This window comes from Gymnoscopelus microlampas, assembly GCF_963454915.1.
Source record: "Gymnoscopelus microlampas genome assembly, chromosome: 5".
Classification (NCBI taxonomy): Eukaryota; Metazoa; Chordata; class Actinopteri; order Myctophiformes; family Myctophidae; genus Gymnoscopelus; species Gymnoscopelus microlampas.
The window spans coordinates 35,634,496-35,648,975 of NC_139942.1; the positions used below are offsets into that span (position 1 = coordinate 35,634,496).

The following is a 14,480-nucleotide window of genomic DNA, read 5'->3' on the forward strand; positions in this document are numbered from 1 at the left end:
ATAACATGCTGTATGTTACTGCCTTGCAGTCTTGTTCTCAGAGATCACTGCATGTTTACAGATGAGTAATTCAACTGAATGACCAGTCACTACCGTTAATAGAAGAGAGCTTTTAGGATCACAACAGATGATTCTAAATCACAACTCTGACTCATAATCTAGACTCTGAATCCAAGCAATAAAACTCTAATGCCTTTGTGCAAGGGCAAAATTGTCCACCGTCCACAGCTGCTTTTAGAACTAATACTACCACTCACAAAAGTCCAAAGAGCACAACGAGGTGCACAGGGAGGTCCCAGGAGCGGGGCAGGAGGCGAAAGAGGGGAGGAGGGAACCACGGAGGAGGGAGGGAGGGAGACCAGCCTTTTGGATTTCTCATTAATTCAGTGTGGCCTTCCCTTTCACTTTTTAGGACCCGCCCCCTTACCATTATCAGCCCTCAGCCATATATATGCAGCCTGTTGCTGTTGTTTGTGAGTATACATACACACACCACTAAGGACCACCACAGGCCTATAGCTGCACAGCCACCATGAGAGAGTTCAGGAGCAAGGCATTCTGGAGGGCCGTTCTGGCCGAGATGGTGGGGATGATCGTCTTTATTTACCTCAGCATCTCCGCAGCAATTGGCAACAGCAATAATGCTAACCCGGACCAGGAGGTCAAGGTCTCGCTGACCTTTGGACTGGCCATCGCCACACTGGCCCAGAGTTTAGGGCACATCAGTGGAGCCCACCTGAATCCTGCTGTTACCCTGGGCATGGTGGTCAGCTGCCAGATCAGTGTCTTCAAGGCACTCATGTACATTATAGCTCAGATGCTGGGCTCAGCACTGGGCAGTGGCATTGTGTATGGAACACGTCGAAATACAACTATTGCACTGGGTCTTAATGAAGTAAGTGTCTCACTTCTCATGTTTGTTTTTATTACAGTATGTAATGTATGTGCAGGGATAAACGCTTTCCCACGGTGCCAAGAAATGTAAGAACTTTCGATGTATTCAGAGTGCATCTCTTTCAAACTTTGACCTTATAGTGACAAGTGCAAAAAGAACAGTGCAAATGTGTAGCTAGCAATATATATGCATGTAGGAATATGCATGTAGTGTGGTGGTAAAGTGTGGTGTTGGCACTGTGGTATGCCTAGAATTATTGTTATTGCTCACAATTAGATGGTGGTGATGCACAATTATACCATGCTGGGATGCACCGGATGAAAGCACTTAAGATAATCATGTGACAGTGATTAAATGCCTTACATTTGGGAAGTTTTCATGCTGTATTCTGGAAAATACAGGGGGTTCACTACTGGAGTCTTGTTCTCCATGGTGATAAACAACACTTGTCTTAATACAGTAATTGCATTCTTGCTAAACATTAACTGACAACAAGGCATGACCTCCACTGTGTGCATGTGTTGAGATCAGTCAAATACGTACGTATTACACAAGTTAACCGGAGTATTGAAAATTACATTTATTTTAACTAATTGAAAATAAATGAGCAGTCTGGCACTTCAGGGTCTTTGCCCAATTGCTGTCAGACATAATTGAGCCAAATTAGGAATTGCTTTCCGGGGGCCAGTTCAGCTTCTTGCCAGCAATTCCTAAATGGGAAGTTCTAGTGATGAGAAACATCCATCTACCTAATGCAAACTGACAAAATGTTGTTGTTTTGGATTCCCCCTCCACTCCCCCATGCTTCCACAGATCAGCGACGGTATCACTGCTAGTCAAGGATTCGGTATCGAGCTCCTGGCAACCTTCCAGCTGGTCCTCTGCGTCATTGCTGTTACTGATAAAAGGCGGCGTGATGTCACTGGCTCTGCACCCCTAGCAATTGGCCTCTCAGTCGCATTGGGACACTTGGCAGCCGTAAGTTGGTTCTTACTGTCGTTCACGGTGCAGTATCTTGTCTACCCATGCAAAGCCTGTGCTGTACTATATAGAACAGAGGTTGAAACACAAAACAATTTGTGGTCTCAATGTACAGGAACCTCTACCACAGAATTTCATGCTCTTATCTTTTTTTTACACACACTACACATCAACAAACCTAAGAATCGTACTCTCTTATGTGTATAAAACATAACAATGTAACAATAAAAACAATAATTAATATCATACGTGCACCTGCTCTTGTCGGGAAATATCAGACCACCAAAGCATTTCACTAAACCTAATATTGTCTTTGTTATTGAACACAGATCAGCTACACAGGCTGTGGAATCAACCCTGCACGCTCCTTCGGTCCAGCTTTGATCTTAAACAACTTCGGTGAACACCACTGGGTGAGTCACAGATTCGAACCTACAATCTTGCACACTTTTTAATACCTCACATTCTTGTGTGAGGCCATTGCACAGTCTGCCATGCCTAAACAATTCAATAACTGAATAACCAGCAACCCTCCATTATGTTACAAAGTCAACGTGTGATAACATCTATTGTTTTATTATTAGCCAAACACAGATAAAACCACATACAAGGGAAAGAATTTATTGCTCCAATGCAAGCATGTGATACTTTGATTTCAGAGGTTCCCAAAGTGGGGTCCAGGGACCCTCTGGGGTTTCTTGAGGGGGTTCCAAATGGACCCTTACAGGTCTGCAACTCTCAGAGTCATGGGGGTCCTTGAAATTAAAAAAGAAAATGTTGAGAACAACTGCGTTGTTTCATTGAGTGATCTCTAGTCTGGGAGTCTTCGGCTTGGATCCTGGACAACAGGGGCGCGGCCACTGAGTTCTGATTCAAATCAACAGCCAATAAAGAAAAGGGGGCGGGATCCACATGCAGTGGGTGTTGCATCTAAATAGGATCGACGGGAAGCAATTTCCCCTTGAGAAATTTCGGCCGCCATTGTTGTGTACTGCTGTTTGCCTCTCGTCGGACTTTTTAGACGAGTTGCACAGCTCTCAGACCGGTAAGAGGCGTGTCCTCTCAGATTCTGAGCGTAAGTTACATCCCGCCCACAAATACCAGGGCTCTGGCCCAGAAGTTCCTCGCCAGAGCTGGCGAAAACTTCTGGGAACTCAGATTAAGTGATCTCTAGCTAATGACCAGAGGTACTTGCTGTGGCAGTTCAGGAATTGATCTGATCTTAGTCTCTCGAGCCAGACTGTTGACTCCCACAATTTTCAGATGCTTCCGTCATACAATCTGTAAAACCGAAGCGCTGAAAACGTTCCAGGGGTAAAGCGGATGTCCCGCCCAGGGTTGCCAGATCTGCTTATTATAATTTCCCCGCAAGATTTTATTTGAAAATAGCAGATCTGCAAGCTCACAACGCGTCGCATCGCGACGCGTTGTGAGCTTGTAGATCTGCTATTTTCAAATAGCTTATGTATATGTTAAAGTGCTCATATGGCCCATAGTCGCTTCTTTTGGGCTGGTTTTCCTAGACCTGGTTGCTCGTTTCTCTCACAGAATCTGGCAATACTGGTCCCGCCTCCACACTTACGTTTCGTCTTTGCAGTTACGTAAATGTGTCCATATAGCATATAGCTTGCTGCTTCGAATAAATGGAAATTCTAAAGTATATATAATAGATATTTTAAAATGTATTTTCGTGAACGGAAATGACAGGTGTAGTTCCAGACTCTATACAGCATTCAGAGATTGTGGAATAGTTGTCGGACTACACAAGGACTGATCTGATCTTGACCCAATGCAGGTGTACTGGGTGGGGCCGATGTGTGGAGGTGTGGCCGCAGCCCTCGTCTATGACTTCCTCCTGTACCCCAAGTCTGATGACTTCCCTGACCGTCTGAAGGTCCTTGTCAGCGGCCCTGTGGGAGACTATGACGTTAATGGAGCCGAAGACACTACAGCCGTGGAGTTGTCCACCTCCAAGTAGTAGCCGCACTGTAAAATCCTGACTCTGAGAGTGTACAAATGGAACCAAATGGACTCTCCTTGGACCTTCCATTTGTACACTCTCGGGTTTTAATGAACACTCAGGATTTTACTGTGCATTCAGCACCAGCATTTAGTGTAAAGTACTGAAGATCTATACTCGACTCTTGTAAAAAAGACGAAAAGGCTATTGAATTTGCTTCGGTGTATCAGTGAGTTATGCCATTCTGAAATGCCAATGATTATTTCATGAGGTTTTTTATGGTGGTAATAGTCATTTAGGATCTAATTCTAATTCACTCAAATTTGACTACATACCATTTTGCACCCAAACCACTGCCACCCAAGCATAATATGTTTAGATTTGTAACAACCTCAAGTGAGCTTCTTTGTGTGTTAAAATGTCTTCCCTCATCAGTATTCTATGTGACGCAGTTTGTTTTTGTATACATATTTCTAAGTACCTTTATGAGTATGACTTATATGTCTTTTGTATAATGTATTATGTGTGTCCATCACTTTTGTAAGTAAAATAAAACACCTGGCTGTTGGTAACAAATGTTGCTCTGAGTACAGTATTTCCGTTTCCCATAACCATTTTCCACATAAACGGTCAATTGCTCTTTTGTTTAGCACACCTATAAGGTAATGAACAGTAGCCTACAGTAAATTATGACTGTCTGAGGACGGAAAAAATAGGCAATAGTTTTGAATAAATTGCCTGTATTTAATGTGACTTTGTTGGTTAGTATCATTTTTGACATTTTAACAATGGAGACATTTAATGAACAAATGTTTAGTAAAAGTCATGGATGGACGACGTCATAACATTTACCATGTCATGTCAGCATAATGCATTTTTTTCTCATAGTGGATTTGAGCTATGCTACTGTACATTCCAGATTATCACTTCACCACAGCCTTTCCCTGATTTCTATGCTATCATGCCACTGTTTGGCATCAGTATCCAGCTATGTCATAGGGCCAGTAGGGCCGTAGTAATCTACTAGTAGATTCATACGATCCTTGATCCATAGCATGTACTCTATGTCATTTCCAATCCAGTTCCATGGTGAATGCCACCCATGTGCTAACCTTAACCACACCGAACCCATGCCTTAACTTTACCACACTAACAGTGCCTAACCTTCACTACAATTAATTCATTCAACCCATGCCTAAACTTCACTGTTTGCACAAGGCTTGATCCACATCCAGTGGTGGACAAAGTACTCAACCCCAGTACTTGAGTAGATACTCCTGCTCAAATATTACTCATCGCAATTCACAACTATATTTGAAATAGGGCTTAAGTGGATAATTCTTAATTTACTTAAAACATAAGTATAAAATACAAATAAGTAACGTACAGATACTCAAAAAGTTTTACTTAACTACTGTACTCAAGTAAATGTACTTCTTTATTGTCCACCACTGCTTACATCCAAGGATACTTATTCACTTCTAAGCTGTGTAAGCATATAGATTATGTGTGCTCTTTATCAGGATACTGCATGCCAAAGTATACAACAGGATGTCACTATACTATAGAAATACAACTGTCATCTGCTTGTTAAAACGTCATGTTTTCTATCTATTCCCCTATCCCATCTTGCTTAATTGGCTCACATATCTTGCATTCTTGCTTATTTGACTCACATGTCTTCCAGTCATGTATGGCTTGTGCAAATGTATATCTCGCGCTTGCTTAGAGATGAGTAATGCAACTGAATGACCAGTCACCACCTTTAACGTAGGAGAGCTTTTAGGATCACAAGGATTATCACAATACAACATGACACAGAGGTATGAGGCAGATGAGAGTACTGAATACACCCATGTTGTGATAACATGCAATAGCTCCATGTCTCCCTGTCCTCACACTCAAATGGTGTTGTTGTTTATTTGTTAAAAACGAACTAGCTCTGCATTTCATGACCAGTTTCAGTTATGATGTATCATAGCATGCTGTTCAGGCTTACATAACATGAATGTTGGTGATTGCGTTTGCCATTTACTTACAGTGCCAGTGCCTCTTCTTGTGATTTGATACAAAACTGAAAGTGGAAAGAAATCAGAATAGCTAGAATAGAAGACCCAGCAGATTTACACTTGATTTAAGCTTCGGTGACAATTGTTGTGCGATGATAAATAATGACATTTATTTCAAAAGAAAAAGTGTGTAATTATATAGCTAGACCAGCAACTTTATTTGATAAACATCGAATACACCTAAAGTAAAGCTCCTATCAAAACATGACCTTGAAAATGTTATCATTATGATTTGACAGCACAATCCAATGCGGGTATTAATCATTTAATGATCAATGTGACTTTTTAAACAAATACTACATGCCAGACAGGATTGAAATAACAGTTTGGCCTTTGATTAAATGTGTATAAAAAGCAACAGTGCCTTCTGTTTAATTGGTTGTGCACTACAGGCCATCAGTTCTTTCTTAACAGGTATTTAAGATGGCAAATGTCTCAGTTGATTGTAATTGGGCCTGATCCTTTAAATACGCACCTGTAGCAAATTGGCCATTTCATTCACTCAGGTGTAATTGGTGTGCTGGCAGGAGGGTACTGTTGTGTAGCTCACAGAATACTGCAGAGGATGTCTGAAATCAAAACATGGTCATTTTGGAGGGCGGTTCTGGCTGAGTTACTATGCATGGTCGTGTTCATCTTCATTGGCATTTCGGCTGCTATAGGGGACAAAAACGATGCTTATCCTGACCATGAAGTGAAGGTGGCACTAACATTTGGACTGGCCATCGCTACACTGGCCCAGTGTATAGGTCACATCAGTGGAGCCCACCTGAATCCTGCCATCACCTTGGGGTTTCTGGCCACCTACCAGATGAGTTTCCTCAGAGCTTTTTTCTACATCTTGGCTCAGATGTTGGGAGCCGTGGCGGGCAGTGGTATTGTATATGCTATCAAACAAGAACACACAGATTCCCTTGGTGTTAACAAGGTAAGGACGTGAATTCAATTTGCTGATGTTGTTTAAATAGGAGGGTGTATGGGGAATTGCCTGATCTTGTTCTCCTCAATGCTAGATACTTCTCGAGTCTTCTTTAATTTGAGAATCTGCCTTCAGCCTACTTTTTATGTAAATGCCACATTTGTATTGAATGTCAACTCGTTTAGGGGCCTTTTATACAGGAGATTATTTGTTTAGGTAAAAGATGAAGGGTTGTGTTCTCCTTCACTATAATTTACTGGGTGCTGAGTGCTAAATTGGACAATTTATTAAAATGATGCAAAGCTCACAGCAGGGCTAGCTCAGGCAGACAACTCAGTCACATGCTTGCTCCATCTGATTGGGGCGTGCTATTTAAACCTTTCTGCTCATTCGTTTTGCTGCCGCTCTGCCATCTTGCTGCTCTGCTGCTGCTTTGTACTTAGCGCTATGAAGTTTTTTTGTGCTCCCACCACCTGTGGGCTCTGTTTCTATGATTCCCTTAGGGGGTTCCACTTCATTACCTGTATTATCTATTTTGCAGATAATTCATTATATTTCTCTGCTTGCAGGGAATTAATGAATTGAGACAGAGCATTGAAGCCAAATATACTTAGACATTTATGCTTAATACATATATTTATTCAATACAAGAAATGTCTGACTGAGCTGCTTACATACTTACAATTGTTGCTTGTACAATATGCCTTGTGCAGCAGGGTCTTGGCAGACCCTCTGTCTATGGTGCATTACAAATTATGCAAATTTAATTTTAGGTTCCCAAGAGAGAGTTATGAGGCACAGGGAGGAAATTCTAACTCGCTTCCTGTCTCCATTGTAGCTCAATGGAATCAGCCCAGGTCAAGGTTTTGGCGTAGAATTCCTACTGACGTTCCAGCTGGTCCTGTGTGTTATATCAGTGACTGATACGCGGCGTGACGTTAACGGGTTTGGACCTCTGGCTATTGGATTGTCCGTTGTGGTGGGACACCTTGCAGGAGTGAGTACATCAAAGTTTTTCCGCTTCTTGTTTGGTTAATGGTTCATCTGTTTTGTTGTGGCCCAATACAATGGATTGGCGTGACATGAACGGCCTTCAACCTTGGCTTGCGTAGGATCATGAATCGGTCATGTGCTGCCAGAAAGGCAAGTGGTCTCTTCCTCTGCTCTGATGTTTACAGATCAGCTACACCGGGTGTGGGATCAACCCAGCTCGATCCTTTGGGCCTGCACTTGTTCAGCTGGCTTTTGAGGATCATTGGGTATGTATGTGCCACAGAATAAAGTGACACTTCGCACTATACACCAAAACATACATCCACCTTTTAAATTTGAAGTTCTGAAGAAATTTAAACCTTCAGAAATGTTACCACTGTCATAGGTGAAATCTTTCAAAAAAAGAAAATCCAACGTTTTTCAAATATAGGGGAACTAGCAGATCTACTAGCTCGCATCACAACATGCCATAAGCTTGTATGTCTGCTATTGTAGTTTGTTTGACTATTCAGGTTAAAAACTACAGCATGTTAAAACATGACAGTCTATATAAGGCTGACCTTATACTACACCATGACGTAAGAAAATTAATGAGATTATGTGTCATTGACAATAGTGTTTACTACTGTCTATGCTTGCACATTGGCACTCCAATGGGTTGCCCCTAAATCTAACGCACCCCTTATTAATTGTACCATGTCTGCTGTAGTTTTATTTTTTTTACCTAAATTGTGAAAACGAACAACAAATCAGCCAAGGGTTTCATGGCCCTTTTTAAGCAGGCATGGGTCTTTCCAACTGATGACATTAGACATCAATAGACGATTGATATAATCCCTCAGCTCTTTCAAGCCACAATGGAGATGCAAGTACAATGACATGGTATGTGGCATGACTCCCTCTTTGCTCCATTTCAGGTATACTGGGTAGCGCCCATGAGTGCAGGGCTGACAGCAGCTCTTCTCTACGATTACCTGCTAATACCTAGGAGTGAGCCCTTCAGCGAGAGAGTCAAAGTCCTGTGCTGCTTTGGCCCAGAGAATGACGACATTGACAGAGAGCCACTTCTGGAGGATGTTAAAGATGATGCGCATCATGAGCGTGGCTGCAAGCAGTCAATTTAAACGCGTCAATAAAACGTATAAACATTTTGTAAGATTCTTTCCTGTTTTCATCTTTCTCCCCTTTTGCACAAACATCATCACTATAAATGCTGATCAAGTAGCATGTTCAATATTCTGAGTATGAATACAAAGAAGGGGTGGATGTAAAAGGTTGGCTGCTGAATTTGTTGGTATGATTCTATTCATAATCATTGGTATATGTGCTATTAATGCAAAAGGCGATGGAAGTGAAGATCTCCCTGGCCTTGTGTTGGCCATTGCCACAGTGGTCCAGTGTTAGGGTCTTGTCAGCGGAGCCCACTGCACTGAACCCTGCTGTATAACTTCTGCTGCCAGATCCGTGTCCTCAGATGTGTGCTCTACGTCCTGGCTCAGATGCTTGGGGCTGTCGATCGTAGCCAGCGCCATTGTGAAAGCAATCGGGCCAGAAAGCACTGAAATGTTTTGACATCAGTCTTAAGCCTGACTTATACTTTGCCGTACGATGGGTCATGCACCACCAAAAATAGCCCATCCACAACGGCACAATGCTGAGGCGCATTGAGCTTGTATGGCGGAGCATAAATTAAGCATTGATTGAACAGTAATTTGCTCAATGACTATTGATTTGTAGAACTGAACTTTTAGTGGAATGCAAGGCCTTTTTTCGTTAAATTGTAATTTCATTTGCAATATTTCTGTAAGCGAATATTTATCTTGATTTTTCAGTTAACCACTTAAACCCTCTATCCAAGTTTCCTAGGGCGTTGTGGGCATCACTTCCTGTCGATTTCATTGGATATTAGATTTCATTGGATCACATTGAATCACATCGACAGGAAGTGATGCCCACAACGCCCTAGGAAACTTGTGGATAGGCTACTTAGTAAAATGGCCGATCTACAAGCTCACAGCAGGTTGCGAGCTTGTATATCGGCTATTTTTGGTGAACACCACACTTCAGCTTCAAGTGTCAATATTGTGAATATTGACCACTGTCATACAACAAAGAATGGGTGGATTGTCATGCTTGATTAACTTGGGCTTAATTCTGTGACTTTGGGTAGTTTATCATATAATTATTGTAATGCAACAATCTATGCATTTAGTTTAAATACTGACATAATCACAAGGCGTGCAGAAAAGCTGTGCTTATGCATTTCCTTATGTTGGCCTTTCCTTTGGTGAAGACTATACCAGCCCAGGGCAAAGTCAGTGGCCAAAATGAATAAAAATCCTCCCATTTGCTCGTTCCCCTATTATTAAAGTTCAGACACAGAAAATGTCATTGCTTTGCACAAAGTAAGGCAGAAAAATGATGTAACCTTTTGTTTTGTGATTGCACTCTCCTAACACCCTATTGTCAACACCCGATTTAGAATCTAGTCAATCTCAAATGAGATTTATTCAATTGAAGGAATTTGGCTGCAATCCAGAATGTCTCGCCGTAGAGAGACAACTAAAGGATGTGAATCGAGCTACTGCACATTAAAACACTATACGTTATCTTGCAGGACAAGTATGATTAGACAAGTGGACATGAGGGAGATTTCATTTCCCATTTGGCAGCATCACAAGTATGTTCTTTTTTCCAGTAGTGCATGACTGCTCTTGACATCCCATGTTCTGCGTACTTAACAGTCTCCACACCCTGTGCTAATCATTGAATAACCACCAAATGACTTTACATACCACAAGCAAATCATTCTTGGACGAAAAGCTAATCGGTGAGATCCTGTAGAATGAAGTCAGTGGTTCCTAACCTTTTCTAGATCAGGGCCCTCTTGAAAATCTCTAAAGTGTTCATGGCTAACGCATCTGACCACTTAACATGCTTTATTTTAGCATGTTTATTTTAATTCAGCGCGTAATCATTCGATTGTGTTCCAGCTTAATACCATGACATTTTGTAACTTAAGTTTTGCCAATTTCTTTAAGGGGCCCACTTGCAATATCCTCCTGGCTCACCACTGGTTTGAATCGCTGATGTAAGTTATTTTTGGATGAACCAGCACTCTGTTGCAGAACAACATCTGTAGCTGGATGTATCTCATTTAGTATTCATGTTATTCTATACTGGGTGTGATATGATCATTAACCTCAATGTTTTCAACTCAAATAAATAATGTAATTGCCTGCAAGGAGATTGAGGTGTACAGTATGCTTTATTCTGGCAACAGAGAACTCACACCAACTGTCTATTCTTGTCAACATATCTCAAGATAGCTATGCAAGTTACAGAAATATTTATAATACACCATCTACAACTTCAAATCCTTCAACTTCCATTTATTGTCACATCTCACATTTACACCATGAAAAGAGTGCTTGATATTAGTTTTTTTTAAGTATGAGTAAAAAATATCAAATATCAAAATTAATAAATTTGAAAAATACATTTAAAAAAGATATATAAAGCACATAGTGTCACGGGTGTGACTATTTGTTTAGTTGTTTGCATCTGTGAGGCTCAGTCATGTGACAAGCCTGTCTCACATTTATTGCATTATATGCTTAACCTCCAAGGTAAAAAAAAAACTATTTGTGTTTAGTGCTTGTTTTGAGGTTTGTCCTCAATACGTTTTTCCCTCCATTTGTCTCATTTCGCATCCATATTATTTGGCTCCCATGTTGAGCTCAGTGATTATGTCTTGTGCCAATGTAGTTTAGTACAATATTTAATGCTATTCCACTATTTTTGAACTGCCTACACCAACAGATACCCTAAATGTAATGTCTTCCATTGCTTTAAAAAAAAAAACTTTATTTGCTTTTATTAAACTAAACAAAAAACAAAAAACTTACAAGTTAAAATATACACACAGTCTACCATAAATCCCAACAGGAACTGTGGTGTTCCCAGATAAGAGGGAGTTTTAAGACTTAACGTGTTTATAACTTTAACTATAACCCCACTAACCCCTATTCACCTCATCTCTACATTCTCTGTGCTGAGTGGTGTTGAGCCCTTATCTACAGCCACAGAGTAACTTACCATGCTCACTCCCTCTCTGTTCTTCGTCAGATTTTGGCAACGGTTCAATAAACTTTGTGTCAAGTGAAGGAGCCATGCTCAGAATAATTGTGAAGTGTTTAAAAGAAAAAATGGGAGGTTTAATTTAGAGCAGGGTGTCATTGCAAGCGGAGAAAGTACTCTGTGTAAGTGAAACAATGTGCCACTCAAACCTGTATAATAAAGCAATCGTGGCTTCCCCTCTTTCTTTACTGCAGTGTGCGCACAAAAACATTGAAAATTATGTTTCAGCTCTTTCTAACCTTAACACTGACTGACACTCCAGGCCCCATTTTTGCAAGTTTAGTGTCTTTTAAATAACATCATAACACCCTGACATTCAGTTAACGGCCTCGACGCAGCTGACACTGCAGACAAGCAACTCAAAGAACCCTTACATCCTCATAAATATTTCTTGTAACCGTTGAGCCTCTAGGCATTGTGCGTTCATTCAATGCGAGGGCATTGAATGAACTCATTAAATGACATAATTAAATGACATCAAAGCTCTGTGACAATACGCAAGGAAACAATTCTGTCCATGAGGGTGCCACCACAAAATAAATGACCTTCTGTATGCAAGATGCTGGATTCATCAGCAGAAGCTGATGAAATCATGACGAAATCGTGACGAAACTGCTGGAGACAACCTTCATGGAAGAAAGTTCCCGAAACCTCAGTATGGTTCTCTAGTCCGAGTTAATCATTAATGCTGCTGCCACCTCAAATGTCCTTAATGACATTTTTTAAATAATTGAGCGTATCAAATTATTAATGTACAATATTGCATGAGGATGCACACGCGCACACACACACACACACACACACACACACACACACACACATTACTAGATTCCCATGATCTCCACTAAGTCCTAAAACCCCTGAATGCCATACGTTTTCATATCAAGGACCCCCCAAATTGATATGTATTTGGCCGCGGACCTCCTTCTGAAAATATTCTGTGCCAGAGACCCCCATAAGAGAATATTTGTGTGAAACTTATTTAAAACTGTTAAACATTTTCCCAAAAATGTTCAAGGTATTTTTTTGCTGGGGTTCCCGGACCCCACTTTGAGAACCTGTATTCTAGGCCTTTAACTGATGGCCACCTGTTACCTGGAAGCAGAGATAACAGGAGCAGAACACATTGACTATCATAGATCTCTCCTTGGAATGGAAGGGAGTAAAACACAGCAATTATTATGATTCCACTTCTCATTTCTCATGGAGATCCATGTCAACCTTAAATCCGGGAAGAAATGTAAGGAGCATTTTTGGACATGATTATATGGATGACTACCAGGAAGAAGTATACAATTTCATGTATGTTTCATGTTACATGTTCCATGTATGGCTTCCATTCTATGCAAACAGCACCATGATTAAGCTGATGTCAGGTGTTGAATGGTAAATGCAGGGACAGATTAAATGATGTGTCTCATGGAGGAAAAAATGTATATAGGGTAACGTTGAAATGTGTGGGCCCCTCAGCCTATGCAGTGCAAGGAAATGCACACACGTCCACAATGAATTTAAACAGGTGCTGGATCAAAATAAATACATAAAAAAATGAAACAGTGAAAAGAAAAGCTATCCGCACACTATTTGAATGCTCCCAAAATGAGTGAATTTATTTGTGTGGTGGAACAAAGGTATCGATATGTTATTAGGAACCCTAAAACTTTGGACTTTGGAAAATAGTTTTGTTGCTGAAAACGGCAGAAACCAGCTAACTCCATTTTTCCGCTTTTGATTAGTTGATTAAAAAAATATTGAACCAATGAAAAGTATTAAAAAGCGCTTCTGACAAAACCAGCTAACTCCATTGGATCCTCAAACTTTATGCTAAACCAGCTAAACTCCACCGACGGGAGGTGGAGTTAGCTGGTTTTGCTGACTCCAGGCTCCACCCCCTTTGACCTCCAGGCTCATTGTGAGCTTGGAGGTCCATTTAGCTCTTCTTATCATTGATAAGAACAGCTAAATGGAACCAAACCTTCTAACTCCCCTTTTTTTTCTTAAAAATGAACATTTTGGAGTTATTTTAGCTAAATCATATTTCATAGTTTTATCTTACATGATTTACAGTGTAAATCAGGTGCGATAAAATGTCTACAGATGCTTAACTGGCCCACGTGTGTTCTCGAGGATTAATCCGCATCCTTGGGTAAAGCTTTCATTTTACACTGGCCACAGTTACATGGACAGTTGTATTCGGAATGAATACACTTCTATTCTGAATGGATGAATGGATGAATTCATTCCGAATAGATTTGCTCATGTAAACACCCCAATTGGAATAGAATATTCCATTCCAGTCTGACCCGAATGCATTTTCATTCGGAATAGGAGGGGTGGTATAGACCGTTTGAATCGGGTTAAATCAATCGGAGTTGACCATGTAAACACTTTATTCCAAACGCTCCTGTCCGTTTGGAATACATGCATTCCTTTGCGCATGTCTGTGCTTTGTAGGGCTGTCAGAATTGTCCAAAAATGACCTATCAAATCTCTAATTCAGCCACGGTTGGTGCTGAGAAGCGC

General features: G+C 40.9%; 2 protein-coding genes across 2 annotated transcripts; both read left to right on the forward strand.

Annotated features, from left to right (window-relative positions):
* The first annotated feature begins 490 nt into the window (after window positions 1–490).
* On the forward strand, window positions 491–4,412 carry LOC311045757 (aquaporin FA-CHIP-like). The gene is made up of 4 exons (XM_084057780.1): window positions 491–895; window positions 1,709–1,873; window positions 2,206–2,289; window positions 3,672–4,412. Exons 1-4 carry the CDS (start codon window positions 533–535, stop codon window positions 3,852–3,854), a joined length of 795 nt encoding a protein of 264 aa, XP_083913906.1. The 5' UTR covers window positions 491–532; the 3' UTR covers window positions 3,855–4,412.
* Window positions 4,413–6,470: 2,058 nt separating this feature from the next.
* Window positions 6,471–8,941, forward strand: LOC311045056 (aquaporin-1-like; the record flags this gene model as incomplete). Its single annotated transcript, XM_084056868.1, has 4 exons — window positions 6,471–6,833; window positions 7,663–7,821; window positions 8,003–8,083; window positions 8,735–8,941. The coding sequence occupies 4 exons, from the start codon at window positions 6,471–6,473 to the stop codon at window positions 8,939–8,941; spliced, it is 810 nt and encodes a 269-aa protein (XP_083912994.1).
* Window positions 8,942–14,480: the final 5,539 nt, after the last annotated feature.